Source organism: Salvelinus namaycush, chromosome 27 (assembly GCF_016432855.1).
Source record: "Salvelinus namaycush isolate Seneca chromosome 27, SaNama_1.0, whole genome shotgun sequence".
Classification (NCBI taxonomy): Eukaryota; Metazoa; Chordata; class Actinopteri; order Salmoniformes; family Salmonidae; genus Salvelinus; species Salvelinus namaycush.
In genome coordinates, this window is record NC_052333.1 from 24,947,387 (window position 1) to 24,965,687 (window position 18,301).

Genomic DNA, 18,301 nt, shown 5'->3' on the forward strand with positions numbered 1-18,301 from the left:
CAAAACCTATTCCCCCTCAGGAGACTGAAAAGATTTGGCATGGGTCCTCAGATCCTCAAAAGGTTCTACAGCTGCACCATCGAGAGCATCCTGACTGGTTGCATCACTGCCTGGTATGTCAACTGCTCGGCATCCGACCACACGTCACTACAGAGGGTAGTGTGTATGGCCCAGTACATCACTGGGGCCAAGCTTCCTGCCATCCAGGACCTCTATACCAGGCGGTGTCAGAGGAAGGCCCTAAAAATGGTCAAAGTCTCCAGCCACCCTAGTCATAGACTGTTCTCTCTACTATCGCATGGCTAGCGGTACCGGAGCGCCAAGTCTATGTCCATGAGGCTTCTAAACAGCTTCTACCCCCAAGCCATAAGACCCCCCCCCCCTCTTTTTACACTGCTGCTGCTCTCTGTTATTATCTATGCATAGTCACTTTAATAACTCTACCTACATGTACATATTACCTCAATTACCTCAACTATCCGGTGCCCCAGCACATTGACTCTGTACCGGTACCCCCTGTATATAGTCTCGCTATTGTTATTGTCTATTTTTAAACTGCATTGTTGGTTAGAGGCTTGTAAGTAAGCATTTCATTGTAACCTCTTGTATTCGGCGCATGTGACTAATATGATTTGATTTGAAACCAGGCTACCTGATGGCACTCTGATAAATGAAGAAAATCGCCAATCAAAATAAACGTTCTACCACAGCTACCATGATATTTTTGGGAAGCATATTTGATTCTGAATTCGGAGGTACAGTATAATGTTTGTATGTGAAATCTACGCTACATTGTGGGGGTGCAACTCAATATTAGGAAGGTGTTCTTAATGTTTTGTACACTCAGTGTAAGTGCAATCCAGCCTTACGTCTAAGTATAAGTAGTGTTTTTGTTACCCTGGAGTTGTATTGGATGTGTGTGAGTGAATCTTAAAACATTTATTACTCCTGAAAGCATTGTGGTTCCAAGAGGCCAGTGGGTTAGAGAGCACAGTGCTGGGAACACTAGGTGTTTGATTCCCATATAGAGGACACATATCAGGGTTTGGGTCAATTCCATTTCAATTCCAGTCAATTCCGAAAGTAGACGAAATAACAATTCCAATAAAAAGTGTCCTAATTGAAAAGCACTGGAAGATAATTGGAATTGGAGTTGGAATTTAATTGTACTCCCTGAATTGACTGAAATTGAAACGGAACCCAAACAATCCACATACTGAGGAAAACTACTCAATTTCGAAATTGCACCTTGTGCATTCTACTGTTACAACTTTAAAAAGTAAGTTGAAAGCCGGACTCAGTTCGGGGGGGAGGGGGCGTCCTCTCAGTTTGGGAACCACTGTGCTAAATGACCACAATTTTCATTAATTATCTTTAAATGATCTCTTCCAGATGAGGACAGGAGTGTTGCAGCCAACTTGTCCCAGAAGGTGCGTCTGCTATGTTGGATCATGACTGGGCCTAAGAACCTGGAGTCTAGAACTAAACACATCCGGGCCACCTGGGCCAGCCGATGCAACAAAATCCTCTACATGAGTTCAGTGGAGACAGAATTCCCCACAGTGGGGCTCAACGTAACCGAGGGACGAGACCAGCTCTACTGGAAGACCATCAGAGCCTTCCAGTACATCTACCAACATCACCGCAATGACTACGACTGGGTCCTCAAAGCTGATGATGACACGTTCGTGGTCATCGAAAACCTCCACTACACCTTGTCCAAACAGGACCCGGAGAAGCCTGTGTACTTTGGGCGACGGTTCCGCCCGTTCGTCCACCAGGGTTACATGAGCGGTGGAGCCGGCTATGTCCTCAGTAAAGAAGCCGTCAGAAGGTTCATCGAGGGATTCGACATGGCGAAATGTACCCACTTTTCCATCATAGAAGACATGGCTCTGGGGAAGTGTATGGAGACAATGGGTGTGGAGCCGGGAGACTCCAGAGATGTGAAGGGAAGGCAGACGTTTCATCCCTACCCACCAGACAAGTACCTGATCAAAAAGCCACCCAGAAAACGGCCTTGGTTTCTTTTGTACGACTACTACAAACCCAGAGAGGTAAGCATACCCTACCCCTAATCAACTGTTCACTTACATCAAGTACACTCATACCATTCTATTCTATTCTCAACTCTCTGTGTGGTTGTGATGCTCTCTCAATCATGTGTATTATAGGAGAGTTGTCATAGGTGCTTAGGGTTTGGCATTCACAGTGTTATGACTGACTAGCTAAAGTAAATCTTTACTCATAGATTTACTCATGGCTTTGTACTTATTATAAATAAGTAGCCTTGCACAAACCTTGGCTTACGTTAGTGAGCATTTCTCATTTGCCAAGATAAACCATCCACTTGACAGGTGTGGCATATCAAGAAGATTATTAAATAGCATGATCATTACACAGTTGCACCTTGTGCTAGGGACTATAAAAGTGAAATCTAAAATGTGCAGTTACACAACACAATGCCACAGATGCCTCAAGTTTTGATGGAGCGTGTAATTGGCATGCTGACTGCAGGAATATCCACCAGGCTTAATACAGCCTTTCTTTCTCCCAGGGCCCAGAATGTTGTTCAGATCACACCGTATCATTTCACTACATCTACAATGTACAGATGTACATGCTGGAATATCTCACCTATAATCTACGGCCCTATGGATACCAGTACAGGTACAACCCTGATTCTGCAGAAACTGAAAGTGAGAGTAACACCACCACACCTGTCTCTGCCTAACACAGAGATAGCACAGACAGACTACTGCGCTGAAGAAAGTATGTATTACTGTGTCATTTTTAAATGCCAGAAACAACAGCTGACCCTGCCACTTTGTTTGGTATGCTGGGAAATGAGACTGGGGAAATGTAACCACTCTCAAATTCATCGACACGGTAGTTTTAAACACATTTTGAAACTATACATGGTTTGTTTACAAAGACTCAAATGACAACTATATTAAAAATGAAGTTCTAGAGTTGTTGTGAAAGGGTCAGTTGTACTAAGCTCATAAGGCATCTATTTATTGTATATCATTAATCAAATTTGATTTGAGAAGCAGGGAATCTTCCAGACTGTAGGTTTGTAATACTGACGACAAGTGTCAATCATTTCCCCTGTTTGTCATTCAAAAGTACATATGATACTTATTGTAGCTGAAAGTGCTTATGATTTAAGCACTCCATATGTTTTATTATATATTTATTAAAACAAACATGTTTATTCTGTTGTGTGAGCTTCACATTTCCTTCTTTGCTTTTGTTGTACAATATTAAACAAAAATATATTTTACAGTCAAGTGTTCATTTTACAACTTACAGTAAAACAAAGGTTAACATGGTAGTTTGTTAATATGAAAATAGAAGTATCTACTTAATGTCTTCTACAGATTTCTGGAGGTCTCTGAAACTGAGATAGAACTGGACTAAATACAGCACACACATACAGTAGATATGTCATTTTATGTCATGAGAATCCTGACCTGTGAGAATCTGTTCAGATCACAGGGTTTATGGTTTGGAAGTTATTAAGGTGTCTTTTTATTGGACAATTATTTGAAGCAACACAATGGGTAAAAACAATAGTGTGTGAAAATATACAAAATGTAAACAGGTTGAACATTTGTACAGTACAGGGGGTGGTTCACAGACTACATAAAGAACATAACAGAAATAAAGAGACAGTATACAGGTCCTCTCGGGAGCATCAGTGTAGCAGTGCTGTCGTTCGCCTGAGCTTTGGTCGAACTGTAAGTAATAGAAAGCCTATGTCCCGATTCTCCACCCTTCTGCGAAGTATGCACTTACACACTCCCCATCCTCAGGAGAATTGGGACGCAGCCATAGATAGATAGGAGCCCATGTCCTCAGTGCATCCCTCTGACATTATCATTGGGGAATTTGCACACGGCCCTTCTCTCTTTAAACAAAGCACAACTGTCTGTTACGTGCGGACGCAAATGCTCCTGCACCCGGCCTCCGACTCAAACTGGTTTCCGTTACCCTGGCAACCTCCGTACCAGAACTGGGCGCAGGAGTTGGCTTCCGGGTCGTAGTACCACTTGACCACATACTGACGACACGGCCCAGGGTCCAACGGCTGTCTGCACCCCACCACTGGAACAGACAAGAGGTTTTTGTAATACTTTTTTATTTATTTATTTTTAGGGGGTAGATCTTTAATATTGCCGATAGATTGTAGCTTCCATCAATGTAATCGTCTGCATCATTTCCAATCGCCCATACATATATTTTTTCCTTTATTATTTTCCCCTAACCTTACCATCCCTCCCCTAACTGGAGTAAACTAATGGACAACAACTCTTAGTCTTCTCCTTCCAGATTATACATACTAAATAGATTTGATGGATACAGTATATGTTACAATAGTTATCTTTTGTTTGTTTTTAGTCCCATCCTTCAGCTCCACTCAACCCTCCCATCTATCTCTGAACACCATCCAGTTATGATTTCTATTTGTCATATATTTTAACTGTACTGTGATGTTTCAGAAAAGTTCTGATTCTAAATGAAAGATTTTTTTTTTCTAAAAGTATTATATTATTGATCGATTGACTATGACCTTTTTAAATCACCCAGCAGCCATTCCTGAAGCTGCGACCAAAAAAAACTACATGTAGACAGTACCAAAACAAATGATCTAATGATTCTCGTCTCTTCTCTTCAGTATTTGTAAGACTTTATAAAGGCTTCTTCATCCTAATAACAAGTTATAAAGCATTACACTTGTTTTATAAATGCTTATAGGACTTTATACTTCAACACACATAGACTAACAGAGAGACAAACAGGTTAATACGTCTGTTTGTTGAAGATGTGATAACTGGTTTTGTAACATTATGACATACCCTGAACAAGTAAACAGATCTGGGTCTACCAGGTAACAGCAGGTAGCCTAGTGGTTAGAGCGGTGGACTAGGCAGGTAGCCTAGTGGTTAGAGCGTTGGACTAGGCAGGTAGCCTAGGGGTTAGAGCGTTGGACTAGGCAGGTAGCCTAGGGGTTAGAGCGTTGGACTAGGCAGGTAGCCTAGGGGTTAGAGCGTTGGACTAGGCAGGTAGCCTAGGGGTTAGAGCGTTGGACTAGGCAGGTAGCCTAGGGGTTAGAGTGTTGGACTAGGCAGGTAGCCTAGTGGTTAGAGCGTTGGACTAGGCAGGTAGCCTAGTGGTTAGAGCGTTGGACTAGTAACCCAAAGGTTAGACCAGATCCCCGAGCTGACAAGGTAAAAATCTGTCGTTCTGCCCCTGAACAAGGCACTGTTCCTAGGCCGTCATTGTAAATAAGAATTTGTTCTTAACTGACTTTCCTAGTTAAATAGAGGATAAATAAATACCATAGACAAAACATTTCAAAGGAGTAATGAGGAAATGTTTCCCAATCAATTGTTTGTACAGTTGAGATGTATCCTACATAATGTAATTTCTCAAATGGTCATAAAAAAAAAGAGACTCACCTGGTACAAAGATGTCTGGCAGAGGCTGGGTGGTCTTGGGGATGTACTGCCAGTTGGTGGGTGTCTGGGGCGTCTGGGGTCCCACCATAGAGATAACAGGGGGTTGCTGCCTCCCCCCTTGGCCCCCTGATGCTGCTGTCATGACATCTGGGAGCTTGTTCAGGGGTACCTCGAAGACCAATGTCTTGCCTGTGTCGATTTCATTCTCGTTGAAGCTGGGGGATTCTGGGGCCCATGAGGAGGGAGGGCTCTCAGTCTCAAATATTGGTGGTCCAGGCTGGAGAGGGAGAAATATACAGAGGAAGAAATATCAAATGACTACGCATTCCAGACATAGTGATCACTGCAGCAGTCATGGTAACAGACTGGATGTTAGAGTCTTACGCAGGTATTTACAGCCCTATGTAGTTTGTTAGAGTGTAGTTTATTAGAGTGTAGTTTGTTAGAGTGTACTTTATTAGAGTGTAGTTTGTTAGAGTGTAGTTTGTTAGAGTGTAGTTTGTTAGAGTGTAGTTCGTTAGAGTGTAATTTGTGTATTGGTATGATAATGTGAAATGTCTACTTTCATGTGGTTTTGGCCATTTGTTCGTGTCTTAGTAAGTTCATCCCGTAAGTCCTACAAAATTCAAAAGGCACTCGCACATCTGAGCAATCTTTTTTGCAGGTGCATGGCAACAGTTGAACAGATGAAGTAAAAAGGAAACCGCACACTGCTCTTGATAGTATCACTGATATTTAATAAGCTTACGTATCGGCCTCACGGCCTTCGTCAGAGCTTTTGAAAGTGTGCGGTTTCCTTTTTCCTTCATCCCGTAAGTCCTGAAAGTGTTTTCTCTTACTCTTCTGTAATCGTTCTCAAAGTCAGGTATGCCCCCCCTGTCTGGGACTTCTCTGTAAACCTCAAGGGTGGGTATGGCGTTGGGGATGAAGAGGGTTCCATCGTTGTGCTCACAGATCTGGCTGAGCAGCGTACTCTCCAGGGCTGTGCCAAGACAGACAGTTTAAAAGACTGTAATCAACCTCAAGTTCATTTCAAGCTATTAAAGGATTAAATAGTCCTCCAGGGAGTTTCAAAACATAGAACATCAATCATCACCAGTCAGAATGTTACTGGCCTGTTTCTCTAGATAGTGTACGGGAACTCCACTACTCGGTCATGTATATAACCCTTGGTTTAAACTTTAAAGAGCGACTGAACACGTCGATTGGCACGTGTGTTTTTCTGTTGCTCATTAGAAAAATTTGATTTCAGTCTTGGAGGTGTGTTTTCTGACCGATTCTGCATTTGGTTAGTGATGTTTGTCCCCCATAAAACACTGTATACGTGGAAGCCCTCCTCAAAATCCGCAGAATGAAGCTAAGATACAGTAACTCAAGAAATCTGTAATTAATTTGGACATTTTTGCCGAGGATGTTTTACTTGCACAATTTTACATCTAACTAAGGTGTTTGGTGCAGTATTTCTCAAGTTAAATGTGTGACATGTTGTCTTATGTAAACAAAGTCAGAGCTGCTGGGCAGGTCTGTCTCACTGTATATGCTCCATTTTAGACGAGACTGACTTTATGATCCAAATTATCCTATTTTGACTTAGTAATCAATTTTGACACTAGAATAACTGTTTCTGACTTATATCGTTGAAACAGGACGTTTTCAAATGGATTTGTTGCTTTTTAAAGGCAGCCGTTCTTTAAAGTATCTTATGGCAGTGATGGCAGGCATCACGATTAAGGGTGACATTTTCCCAAATGTCATTTTTAAACAGGCCATGCAGTGAGCATAGTTGGAATGTGATGAAACATTATCTATAACACTTAAAGGCTTTACAATACTGCAACTATAGTGACAGCGTTTTGTGCAATGCATTTTCACACTGTTTGTTTATACTCAAATACTTCAATTTTAAATATTCTATTTATATATAAAAGTTAATGCATTATCACGTTATTGTTATAAAGCAATTTTGGCACTGTTCTGTGCCGATCTACAGAAATCAAGATATCTCCTTCACAAACCCCTTAATGGGGCTCTTCAGTAGAGTTGTTAGAATAGATCTGTTGTCTGTTCTTTTATCAATTTAAGCATATGTATTTAGATAGGCCGATGCCATTTACATGGATTTAATTTCGTATTGACTGCTATGACTGTGGATGTAAATAAAACCAAACTAGAACCATATACTAGGCAGAGTCTTGCACCTCATCTAGAGTCTACAACTTCATCTAGAGTCTACAACTTCATCTAGAGTCTACAACTTTGTCTACAACTTCATCTAGAGTCTACAACTTTGTCTACAACTTCATCTAGAGTCTACAACTTCATCTAGAGTCTACAACTTCATCTAGAGTCTACAACTTCGTCTACAACTTCATCTAGAGTCTACAACTTCATCTAGAACCACATACTGGGCAGCATCATGAAGTCGTCGATCAGGTACATGTGTGCCTCGTCTGGGTCGGAGGCGATAGCGATCATCTCAGATTGGAACTCTGCGTACAGCGGGTCTTTCTTATTCACCACGCCGATGACAAACATCTCAATGCCGGCGGTGTGGGCCTCCCTGGCGGCGTCCTCGGGCTGCACTGTGTCACGCCGGTCTGCCTGCCCGTCGGTTAGTACCACGGCAACTTTACGAACACCGGGCCGCGAGGCCTGGAACAGCTGGTTGGCTCTCCCAATGGCACTACCCGTAAAGGTGCCCTCGCCCAGGTACGGCATCTTCCTCACCGCAGCCTGAGAGAAATTACACAGACAGACAGATGATAGACACACCAGGGGATGAAAGAGTGAGTGTAATTACATCAGACAGAAAAAGGATACAGCAGAATAAACACAGATCTGCTTCAAGAATGTCTAGGCTTTAGCTCTGAGGGCTAATACAGTTGTGACATGCAGGAGACCTGGGATTCGAACCCAGTCTGTGACAGGTACTCATCTGCTTCAATACTACTGACCTTGACGTCGTTCTGGCTGGACTGCTGCGTCAGACTGACCACCACTATGTCCACATGACTGTAGAGGACCACACCGATCCTGCTGGCCTCGCGGTTCACAGACACACGGTCAATCAGGGTGTTCACAAAGTCCTTGACCACCTCGAAGTTCTCCGGTCCAACGCTCTCTGAGCTGTCAATCACAAACACCAGCTCCAGAGGACTCTCTCTGCACTTCACACCACAGCCTGAGAACATAAACATAGAGACAGTCTATTTCAATCAAATGTATTTAAAAAGTCATTTTTACATCCGCAGTTGTCACAAAGTGTTTTACAGTAACTTGGCCTAGAACCCAAAGAGCAAACAGAAGCACATTTGATTTATTCATGTTTATCTATTTAGCAAAGAATTGTCCAGCAATAGTAACAATTGCCACTGTTTTCCAGGGAGCTCTGTGCACAGTTCCTTAGAAAGAATAAATGTTGGCTAACACTTTAACAATGGTGTTTATGTTCTGTAGATATGTATAGTCAATGAGCTGTTTTAACTCACCACAACTTTCCCTGATAATTTTGATGACTTCCTCTCTCTGTGGGTGGAAGAGGAAAACATTTAAGATATTAAAGTATGGTTGAGAGACATAACAAAGGTGCCATTATGAAACAGTATGGATTTTGTGCTCTACTCACTGTCAAGCCAGGATCCCCCTTCTCACCGGATTTGCCCTGCGAGTATGAACACAGGTTAGCGATCAACATATAAATTAACCATGACATACGTTATTTTATAACCATGGGACCAGAAGATTATCATACCATGGGTCCTATAGATCCTGGCTCTCCAAATTCTCCCTTGTCTCCTTTCTTCCCACGGTCTCCAAGAATCCCCCTGTCTCCCTGTGTACAGTAATATGACAACAGTATTGTTAAGAACATCAACAAGAACATTTATATTGAACAGCAAATGGTTGTGTGTCCATGTTGGAATTGAACCAGTCTGTGTGTTTGGCAGTTACAGTCCTGTGTGGCTCAAGTTGCTGGTTCAATTCCTGCAAGGATCAAAAGCATTGGTTAAGTTTGTACCTTTTCTCCTGGAAAGCCGTCCCCTGGAGGCCCCCGGGGGCCCATTGGCCCCTCGAACCCAGGCTCTCCCTGAATGTCGAAAAAAGACAAGACTAATGATTAATCATTGCTAATGTTAAAACAGCTCACAATACTGTATACAGCAGCACACAGAATATTGTACCACGTCAGATTGATAGTACCAAAACCAATTTCCCTCTGAACATACAGGTAGCTGCCAAAATAAAATAAACACTTGAGTAAAAGTATATTGAAAGCAAGTGCTTCCACACAGGTGTGGTTCCTGAGTTAATTAAGCAATTAAAACATCCAATCATGCTTAGGGTCATGTATAAATACGTACAGTTGCCCATTGTCTTGGCTACCATGGCTAGAAGAAGCATAGGGGGGTTAAAGGGTGTGTGTCAGTCACCAGATCTCAACCCAATTGAATGGTTATGGGAGACTCTGAAGCTGCGCCTCAGAGAGCGTTTTTTCACCACCATCAACAAAATGGAATTTCTTGTGGAAGAATGGTGTTGCATCCCTCCAATAGAGTTCCAGACACGTATAGAATCTATGCCAAGGTGCATTGAAGCTGTTCTGGTGGCACGTGGTGGCTCAATGCCCTATTACCTGTAGTTCCCCACTTGAACATAGCACAGTCTTTTGTTTCTGGGTCCATGAATGACATACTGTACTATAATTACATTGGCATTTAATTAGAATTGCAGTTGATATATTGTCACTATGACATAAGTATCCAATAAATCGTCACGCCCTGATCTGTTTCACCTGTCATTGTGATTGTCTCCACCCCCTCCAGGTGTCTCTTATTTTTCCCAGTATATTTATCCCTGTGCCAGTTCATCTTGTATGTTTTCCAAGTCAACCAGCGTTTTTCCTGTTCTCCTGCTTTTTGCTATTCTCCTTTTTCTAGTCCTCCCAGTTCTGACCCTTGACTGTTTCTGGATTCTGTACCCGCCTGCCTGACCTTTCTGCCTGCCTTGACCATGAGCCTGTCTGCCACTCCTTCTGGACTCTGATCTGGTTTTGACCTTTGGCCTGTCCACGACCATTCTCTTGCCTACTCCTTTGGATGAATAAACATTGTAAGACTCCAACCATCTGCCTCCTGTGTCTGCATCTGGGATTCGCCTTGTGTCATTATATAAATATCACACCATTATCATCATTATGATCATTATCTCAGGCCAGTCCAGTGTGATAATGAGGCCCTACCTTGGGCCCCTGGATGCCCTCTCCTGGGATTCCTGACAGACCAGGTGGACCTGGCTGACCCACAGAACCCTGCAAAACACAAACATTAGTTCAGTTCCACATTACAATTTTCAAAAAGAAACCTTTTATAAAGGACACTGGCATTGAAAAGAAACAAGAGATGTTGACAAAAGGTGTCTACAAGAAGATCTACAGCAGATGAAGGATCTAGGCTAGGGGGTAAAGGGTAGGGGCAAGGGGGTAGGGGCTACGCGATAGGGGATAGGGGGTAGGAGTAACAGGATGCAGGCTGTTTCTGAACTAATCCTGTGTTTCCAGTCATCACTAACCTTAAGTCCCAGCAGACCAATGCCAGGAGGTCCTGTGGGCCCTGGAAGTCCTGAAGAACCTCTGTCACCCTGAAACACAAACATAATATGAATTAATGTTTCATTGTACACATACAGTGCAGTATATACACTCATGAGAGAGAGAGAGAGAGAGAGAGAGAGAGAGAGAGAGTGTGTGTAAAACCATGCATGTAAAACTGTGATTCATTGTGTGAAGGATTAGAGTTAACATTGTGTGTATAAGGTAAGTTCAGCGCTTACCTTAGGGCCAGGTAATCCTTTCCCTTCAGGTCCCAACTCTCCTGGTTGCCCTGGCAACCCTGGGAGGCCCTGTTTATCAACAAGAACAAGACTGGGTTCATGTGTTGGGATTTCATTTTCAATGCATACTAAATCTCTTATGAAGGCTATGAGGATACTATGTAACTTAATAAACAAGTGATACTGGCAAACGGAGTGTGCAGTTTTTATATTATATATATATATATTTCCCACACATCTGCAAGTAACTTCAGATACAGAGATACAGGGCTGGCGAACTAGACTAGGGTTTTTAGATAACTAGCAACATCAATAGTCCCACCTGAGGTCCTGTGTAGCCGTCTCCCTTCAACCCTGGTGGTCCAACAGGTCCAGGGTTCCCCCTCTCACCCTGAATGGGAGAGAATCACACACACAGAAAATATGTGTCATTGTAGTACTAGCTTGCTGCCAAAACCTTGGCAATAATGTAATAAAGCTAGGCTATGTTCTAGCTGTCCGTTGAGGTTACCTTCGGCCCAGCGATGCCCACTCCAGGGTCTCCTACAGGCCCAGACTGCCCCACTGGTCCAAGGTCGCCCTGTCAATGTGGACCATACGGTTTTAGTGCTGTGTATGACAGAGCATTAAATGCATGGGTGTGTTACTCAGTAGTCACTTTATCTGAGACCTGAAGACTTGAATTAGTTCCTAGAGTTAATGGCTAGGCTTTAGTTTACCGGGCTTATGGCGCGCAGGGGACCATGGTTTCCAACACAGGTCAAGAGCTGATATTTTTAAGACACTATGCTGTGTGTGTGTGTGTGTTTATATGTGTTTACCACTTACCTTTGACCCAGGTAGGCCCCTGCCAGGAGGACCTGGTAGACCCATCATTCCAAAACTGCCAGGCTCTCCCTGAACAGAAGAACAGACGTGAGATACATGACACCATGAACCTCACGGATGACAAACAAACAATAGCCAGGTAACTACAGCAAACACACGCAACCTGTTCCGCTGATATGTTGAACCAGTAGTCAAAAGTCACATCTCATATTATGAGCCAAATCTACTGTAAAGGAGTCTAATGGGAGTTTACTGATATTGCATTATAAATATATTGTTAAAAAAGACCTCTCATAGGGTAAACAAGCCTAAAAGAGATGTAAAATACAGTTATGGGTGAGAGAGCCTACTGGTGTCGTTATAAAGCATATTGTTAATCTGTCTTCTTTATCCTTAATCAAACAATATCATACACCAGCCCCAATAAAGTAGTAACTCAAATAGTTTGTAAAGTAACATAAGCAATACTTATTTTAAAAAAATCTTTATTTAACTAGGCAAGTCAGTTAAGAACAAATTCATATTTTCAATGACGGCCTAGGAACAGCGGGTTAACTGCCTTGTTCAGGGGCAGAACGACAGATTTTTACCTTGTCCGCTCGGGGATTCGATCTTGCAACCTTTCGGTTACTAGGCCAACGCTCTAAACACTAGGATACCTGCCGCCTGTGTGCTTTGAAATCTGAGAATTATGCCATGAAGGCAAACACTGATAGTAAAACAAACTGCATTGTATTGAAGTGACTTGATGCGAATTGATGACACTTAAATGCAACCTGGTCTGAGCGTATTTCATATTATTTTGTACGTAAATCCGAGACACCCCAGATATACTGAAAAAAAATATAAACGCAACATGCAACAATTTCAACAATTTTACTGACTTAGAGTTCATATAAGGAAATCAGTCAATTTAAATAAATAAATTAGGCCCTAATCTATGGATTTCACATGACTGGGCAGGGGTGCACCCAATGTGGAGCGAGGCCCAAACAATCAGAATCAGTTTTTCCCCACAAAAGGGCTTTATTATGGACAGAAATGCTCCTCAGTTTCATCAGCTGTCTGGGTGGCTGGTCTCAGGCAATCCCACATGTGAAGAAATCAGATTTGGAGGTCCTGGGCTGGCGTGGTTACAAACGTGTTTTGCGTTTGTGAGGCCCGGTTGGACGTACTGTCAAATTCTCTAAAACGACGTTGGAAGTGGCTTATGGTAGAGAAATGAACATTCAATTCTCTGGCAATAGCACTGGTGGACATTCCTGCAGTCAGCATGCTAATTGCACGCTCACTACAAACTTGAGACATCTGTGGCATTGTGTTGTGTGACAAAACTGCACATTTTAGTGTCATTTTATTGTCCCCAGCACAAGGTGCAACTGTGTAATGATCATGCCTTTTAATCAGCTTCTTGATATGCCACACCTGTCAGGTGGATGGATTATCTTGGCAAAAGAGAACTGATCACAACAGCGATGTAATTGTTTTATTTCACCTTTATTTAACCAGGTAGGCCAGTTGAGAACAAGTTGCGACCTGGCCAAGATAAAGTAAAGCAGTACGACAAAAACAACACAGAGTTACACATAAACAAACGTACAGTCAATAACACAAAATAAAATAAAAATAGAAAAATCTATGTACAGTGTGTGCAAATGTAGAAGAGTAGGGAGGTAGTCAATAAATAGGCACTAGAGGCAAAAATAATTACAATTTAGCATTAATACTGGAGTGATAGATGTGCAGATGATGATGTGCAAGTAGAGATACTGGGGTGCAAAAGAGCAAGAGGGTAAGTAAAATTATGGGGATGAGGTAGTCGGGTGCTATTTACAGATTGGCTATGTACAGGTACAGTGATTGGTAAGCTGCTCAGACAGCTGATGCTTAAAGTTAGAGAGGGAGATATAAGACTCCAGCTTCAGAGATTTTTGCAATTCGTTCCAGTCATTGGCAGCAGAGAACTGGAAGGAAAGGCGGCCAAAGGAAGTGTTGGCTTTGGGGATGACCAGTGCAATATACCTGCTGGAGCGTGTGCTACGGGTGGGTGTTGCTATGGTGACCAGTGAGCTGAGGTAAGGCGGGGCTTTACCTAGCAAAGACTAACATTGTGCACAAAATTTGAGAGAAATAAGCTTTTTGTGCATATGGAACATTTCTGAAAACTTTCATTTCAGCTCATCAAACATGGGACCAACACTTTATTTATATTTTTGTTCGGTATAGTACGATATGTTACGTTTCATATGGTATGTATTAATTTGGGGATGTCCATCATCCATCATCCATATGTTCCGACTTACAATTCCTGTGATATGTTACAAATTCCAATTTGTTGTGGTTAACGTTAGCTGGGTGGCTAGGTGGCTAACGATAACGTTAGCTAGCTGGCTAACATTAGCTAGGTGAGGAGTTAGGGGTTAGGGTTAAGGTTAGGAGTTAGGCTAAAGGGTTATGGTTAGGGTTAGTTAAAAGGGTTAAGGCTAGGGTTAGGGGAAGGGTTACGTAAGTAGCTGCAAAGTAGCTACAAAGTAGTAAGTAGTTGAAAAGTTGCTAATTAGCTAAAATGAGATTCGAACACGCAACCTTTGTGTTGCTAGATGTTCTCATTATGCACTGACCAATCCACTACGACCAACCATCCTCCTTTCGTTTTTGCTTTAAGTAACCTTCTGTCTTCTGTAACCATACCAAACATAACATATCATACTAATTTGAGTGTCCCCGGATTTACTTTACTATGTTACGTCTAGTCTATGAGACCAGACTGTAAATTTGTAGTGATGGAATACAATGGTTGTTGGCTTCTTGTCAATGCTTCTGGGAACCATTGAGGAAACAGAGCACATATTTGGAATTTGGGCAAACGTTTGCATAGAGGGCCTGATTGAGTGTTGAGATAGGTACAACTCAGACTTCCTTGATGTCAATGGGAGACTTGCTTAAAAATGCGTGAAGATCTCAAGTCAGAATACCACCCAGACTGAACATGAAGTTGAAGAATTCCAAGCAGCATTCCATTCATGTAACTTGAACCCTGACATTCCTTAACATCTAACTAACTACAGCAGGGATGATGGGGGTGGTGTCCACAAAAAAAACACATTTTGCCATGGGACGTAGAGAAAATGTTGCCATTTTAAAGCAAGTTTGCGTCAATTCGACACATTTTGCCATGGGGAGGAAAGAAAATGTGCAGTTTTACAGCTAATTTCCTGCAATTCTACAAATTTTTGCCATAGGGTGGAGACAAATGTTCGCAGTTTTTAATATGATAACTGATGATCAATGGGGGTAATTTGACCATGTATACTACAAGTTTAGATATCTGGCACTAGACTAACTTACCAATCTAAAACATGTTAGCTGACATGGGCTAATTGACTGATTGCTGATGGGCAACCAAATTTCGAAATTACACCTTGTTCGATGAGAGTGCAGGGGACCACTTTTTAAGGGTATGCACAAACTAAGAAGTGTGGCTTTAACATACCTTGGCTCCTGCAGGTCCCACGGGCCCTGGCGATCCTGGTAGTCCCCTCACCCCCCGGTCACCTCGATCACCCTGTAGATAAACACACAAGTGAAATCATTAAAAAAATTAAATGTTGATACAAAGACAGAGAAAGTATGTACCAACCTATGATGTGCATACCATAGAGCTATGGTCTAAAGTAGTGCACTATATAGGGAATAGGGTGCTATTTGGGATGCTGACACTGTCAGGATTCTCTGGAATGCAGCAATACTGTGTTTGCACTTCCGTTTCCAATGCAGGTGCCATTCATATCTTATATTTTGATGTATAATATTGCTTGGAATTGCTTTTCAAAGATGAAGCACCGGTCAGGGAGTCTAGTTGTATTGGATAAAGACTTTGTGAAAATGTTCAGTAAATGTTTATTCATCCAGCCTGATCTATACGGCATGTTTAATATTGCGGTAATGATGCAGATTTCTCTGTTGTCACACCCTCCCTTTGACCGGTAAACTTACTCAACTCAATTGTGTAAGGCCCAGTGCATTATTTGTCCATCCTGTACTTTGAAGGTTGACCATTCAGGAAGTCCTCTCCTGTATTGCTTAAGGTGGAGTTTAATAATCGGTCAGACTCCTATACTGGACGCAGGTAATCCTGTGTATAACGTAGGTGTATGTAGGTATGCCAGCACTACAGTACCAAAGGTTTCTATAGGACTATGGGTGGTTGTCTGGGTAAACATTCTAGATCCAAAACCTTCAAAAAAAGAACTACCTTTTCTCCAGGAATTCCTTTCCCAGGCTCACCCTCTATCCCTCGCAGTCCTGGCAAACCAATCTCACCCTGTTTCAAGACACCAAGGAGAATATAAAAATGCAGACAATGAACAAGTTAGCAAATGAACTATTTCAAATGTCTGTGCTCTGTGCGTTTGCGTGTGCATTTTATAGCAGTTGGACGAATAAAGATTACTTAAAACTTTAGAGCAAACCATTCCTGACTTTACACTCTAGTAAATATACAATGGGGCCCAATGAACTTTGGCCTCCTTTGACCCCTTAGTTACCTTAGGTCCGACCGCTCCATCTTCCCCGGGTATACCAGGTATCCCAGAAGATCCGTCAGGTCCTGGTTCACCCTGGAGACGACCAAAGACCAGACACTCACCTCCACATTCAACACCTGCTCATCTCAGCTGTACATACAGTGAATGTATATAATATCCGGTGTTGTATATTTCATTGGGGACCTTTGCCATCAACTCACCTTTGACCCTGGCTCCCCGACTCCTCTCTCTCCCTGTGGTCCGTGCTCTCCTGGGAAGCCCTGGTCACCCTGTGGAGAAGACAACTGGATCAGTCCCTGATTAGAGGTGAAGAATGAAAACCAGCAGTACTACGGACCTCATGGTCTGGATTTGAGTAAGGGGGCAATGTACCATGTCACCCACCACCATATTTAGTTCCACCCACCTTTGGGCCGACTATTCCCAGCCCTGGTGGCCCCCGAGGGCCGGAAGACCCAGATGGACCACTGTCTCCCTGCAAGGAGAGAGAGGGACAGAGATTAGTCAGTTTAGTTATAATTGAGTGATAAAAAAAACCAGAATGTCAGTTGGATTCAAATTGAAATAGTGGAACACAGTGGAAACAGTAGAACAGTGGAAACAATGGAATAATTTAATAGGCCTGCCTTTTCTCCTTGGATCCCTGCACCTGGAAAACCCACCAATCCTGGCAAACCTGGAGCTCCTGTGTTTCCCTGGAGGTCAGAGGTTAAAGGGTTCAGGGGATAAGCGGTAGTCCCTTAGTGCAGGGGTTCCCAAATGTTTTTTTTTGCTTCTGGGCCCCTTTTATGATAGCAACTTCATCAGGGACCCTGTCATAATATCAGAACACAGTGCTTCTGCAGTGCATGGCCGGACTTACCAAGTCTCGGTCCCTGGGAATTAACATTTAAAAGGCCCCCCTCTTGGCATCAGAGAGACAATTTTGATGGTTTAGGTTCAGGGCCAACATACCTTGTCACCTTTGAACCCTGAACCCGGGGTGCCGCGGGTGCCCTTAGGACCCTCGTAACCCCTGTCACCCTGAAACACATAATACACCCTGAGCCATTAGCTAGGTACACACTTTACTGAATAAATAAAGATATGTGATTCCTACATGTCATATCTCACGTACAGCACACTATAGCCTACACATACAGAACATATCCAAGCTAGACTATTCAGTGGTATGAACAGCTAGTGACGGTGTCTCACCTTAGGCCCTGGTAGACCCTCTCCTGGGAACCCTTGTGTTCCCTGAACCCCTGGAGGACCAATTGGACCCTAGTAGACATAATAAAGAGGATAAAAATGACTTAAATCCGTCAGCAAAGAGCAAAGCTCAATTATTAACAATATGTCTCAACCTAGTGGATATCCTGGCACACTGCAGGGTAATTCTACAATTTTATTTTTATTTTTATTTAACTAGGCAAGTCAGTTAAGAACAAATTCTTATTTACAATGACGGCCTACCAAAAGGCAAAAGGCCTCCAAAAGGACAAAACACATCACAACAAGAGAGACAACACAACACTACATAAAGAGAGACCTAAGACAACAACATAGCAAGGCAGCAACACATGACAACACAGCATGGTAGCAACACAACATGGTAGCAACACAAAACATGGTACAAACATTATTGGG

General features: G+C 42.6%; 2 protein-coding genes across 2 annotated transcripts in view; one reads left to right on the forward strand and one right to left on the reverse strand.

The window, feature by feature from the left end:
• Positions 1–1,400: 1,400 nt before the first annotated feature.
• LOC120022300 (glycoprotein-N-acetylgalactosamine 3-beta-galactosyltransferase 1-like) lies at positions 1,401–2,734 on the forward strand. Its single transcript, XM_038966201.1, has 2 exons — positions 1,401–2,057; positions 2,558–2,734. Exons 1-2 carry the CDS (start codon positions 1,452–1,454, stop codon positions 2,732–2,734), a joined length of 783 nt encoding a protein of 260 aa, XP_038822129.1. The 5' UTR covers positions 1,401–1,451.
• A 1,203-nt stretch (positions 2,735–3,937) lies between these two features.
• The window catches only part of col28a1a (collagen, type XXVIII, alpha 1a), a 29,795-nt gene continuing 15,431 nt past the window's right edge, over positions 3,938–18,301 (reverse strand). Inside the window, exons 14-36 of the mRNA XM_038966202.1 lie at positions 17,867–17,935; positions 17,624–17,692; positions 17,296–17,364; positions 17,076–17,144; positions 16,870–16,938; positions 16,670–16,741; positions 16,378–16,446; positions 15,616–15,687; positions 12,123–12,191; positions 11,806–11,874; positions 11,617–11,685; positions 11,295–11,363; positions 11,034–11,102; positions 10,705–10,773; positions 9,484–9,552; positions 9,217–9,297; positions 9,091–9,126; positions 8,954–8,990; positions 8,420–8,646; positions 7,871–8,198; positions 6,305–6,447; positions 5,466–5,742; positions 3,938–4,110 (exon numbers count right to left, since the gene is read on the reverse strand). Coding sequence (XP_038822130.1) covers positions 3,938–4,110; positions 5,466–5,742; positions 6,305–6,447; positions 7,871–8,198; positions 8,420–8,646; positions 8,954–8,990; positions 9,091–9,126; positions 9,217–9,297; positions 9,484–9,552; positions 10,705–10,773; positions 11,034–11,102; positions 11,295–11,363; positions 11,617–11,685; positions 11,806–11,874; positions 12,123–12,191; positions 15,616–15,687; positions 16,378–16,446; positions 16,670–16,741; positions 16,870–16,938; positions 17,076–17,144; positions 17,296–17,364; positions 17,624–17,692; positions 17,867–17,935 — 2,343 coding nt within the window. The remainder of the gene's footprint in view (positions 4,111–5,465; positions 5,743–6,304; positions 6,448–7,870; positions 8,199–8,419; positions 8,647–8,953; positions 8,991–9,090; positions 9,127–9,216; positions 9,298–9,483; positions 9,553–10,704; positions 10,774–11,033; positions 11,103–11,294; positions 11,364–11,616; positions 11,686–11,805; positions 11,875–12,122; positions 12,192–15,615; positions 15,688–16,377; positions 16,447–16,669; positions 16,742–16,869; positions 16,939–17,075; positions 17,145–17,295; positions 17,365–17,623; positions 17,693–17,866; positions 17,936–18,301) is intronic.

Bases quoted from the DNA above. Each gene is read 5' to 3' on its own strand.
- LOC120022300 (XM_038966201.1), top strand. From the start codon at position 1,452: ATGACTGGGCCTAAGAACCTGGAGTCTAGAACTAAACACATCCGGGCC. The intron at 2,058-2,557 runs GTAAGCATACCC...TCTTTCTCCCAG, and splicing joins ACTACTACAAACCCAGAGAG to GGCCCAGAATGTTGTTCAGA.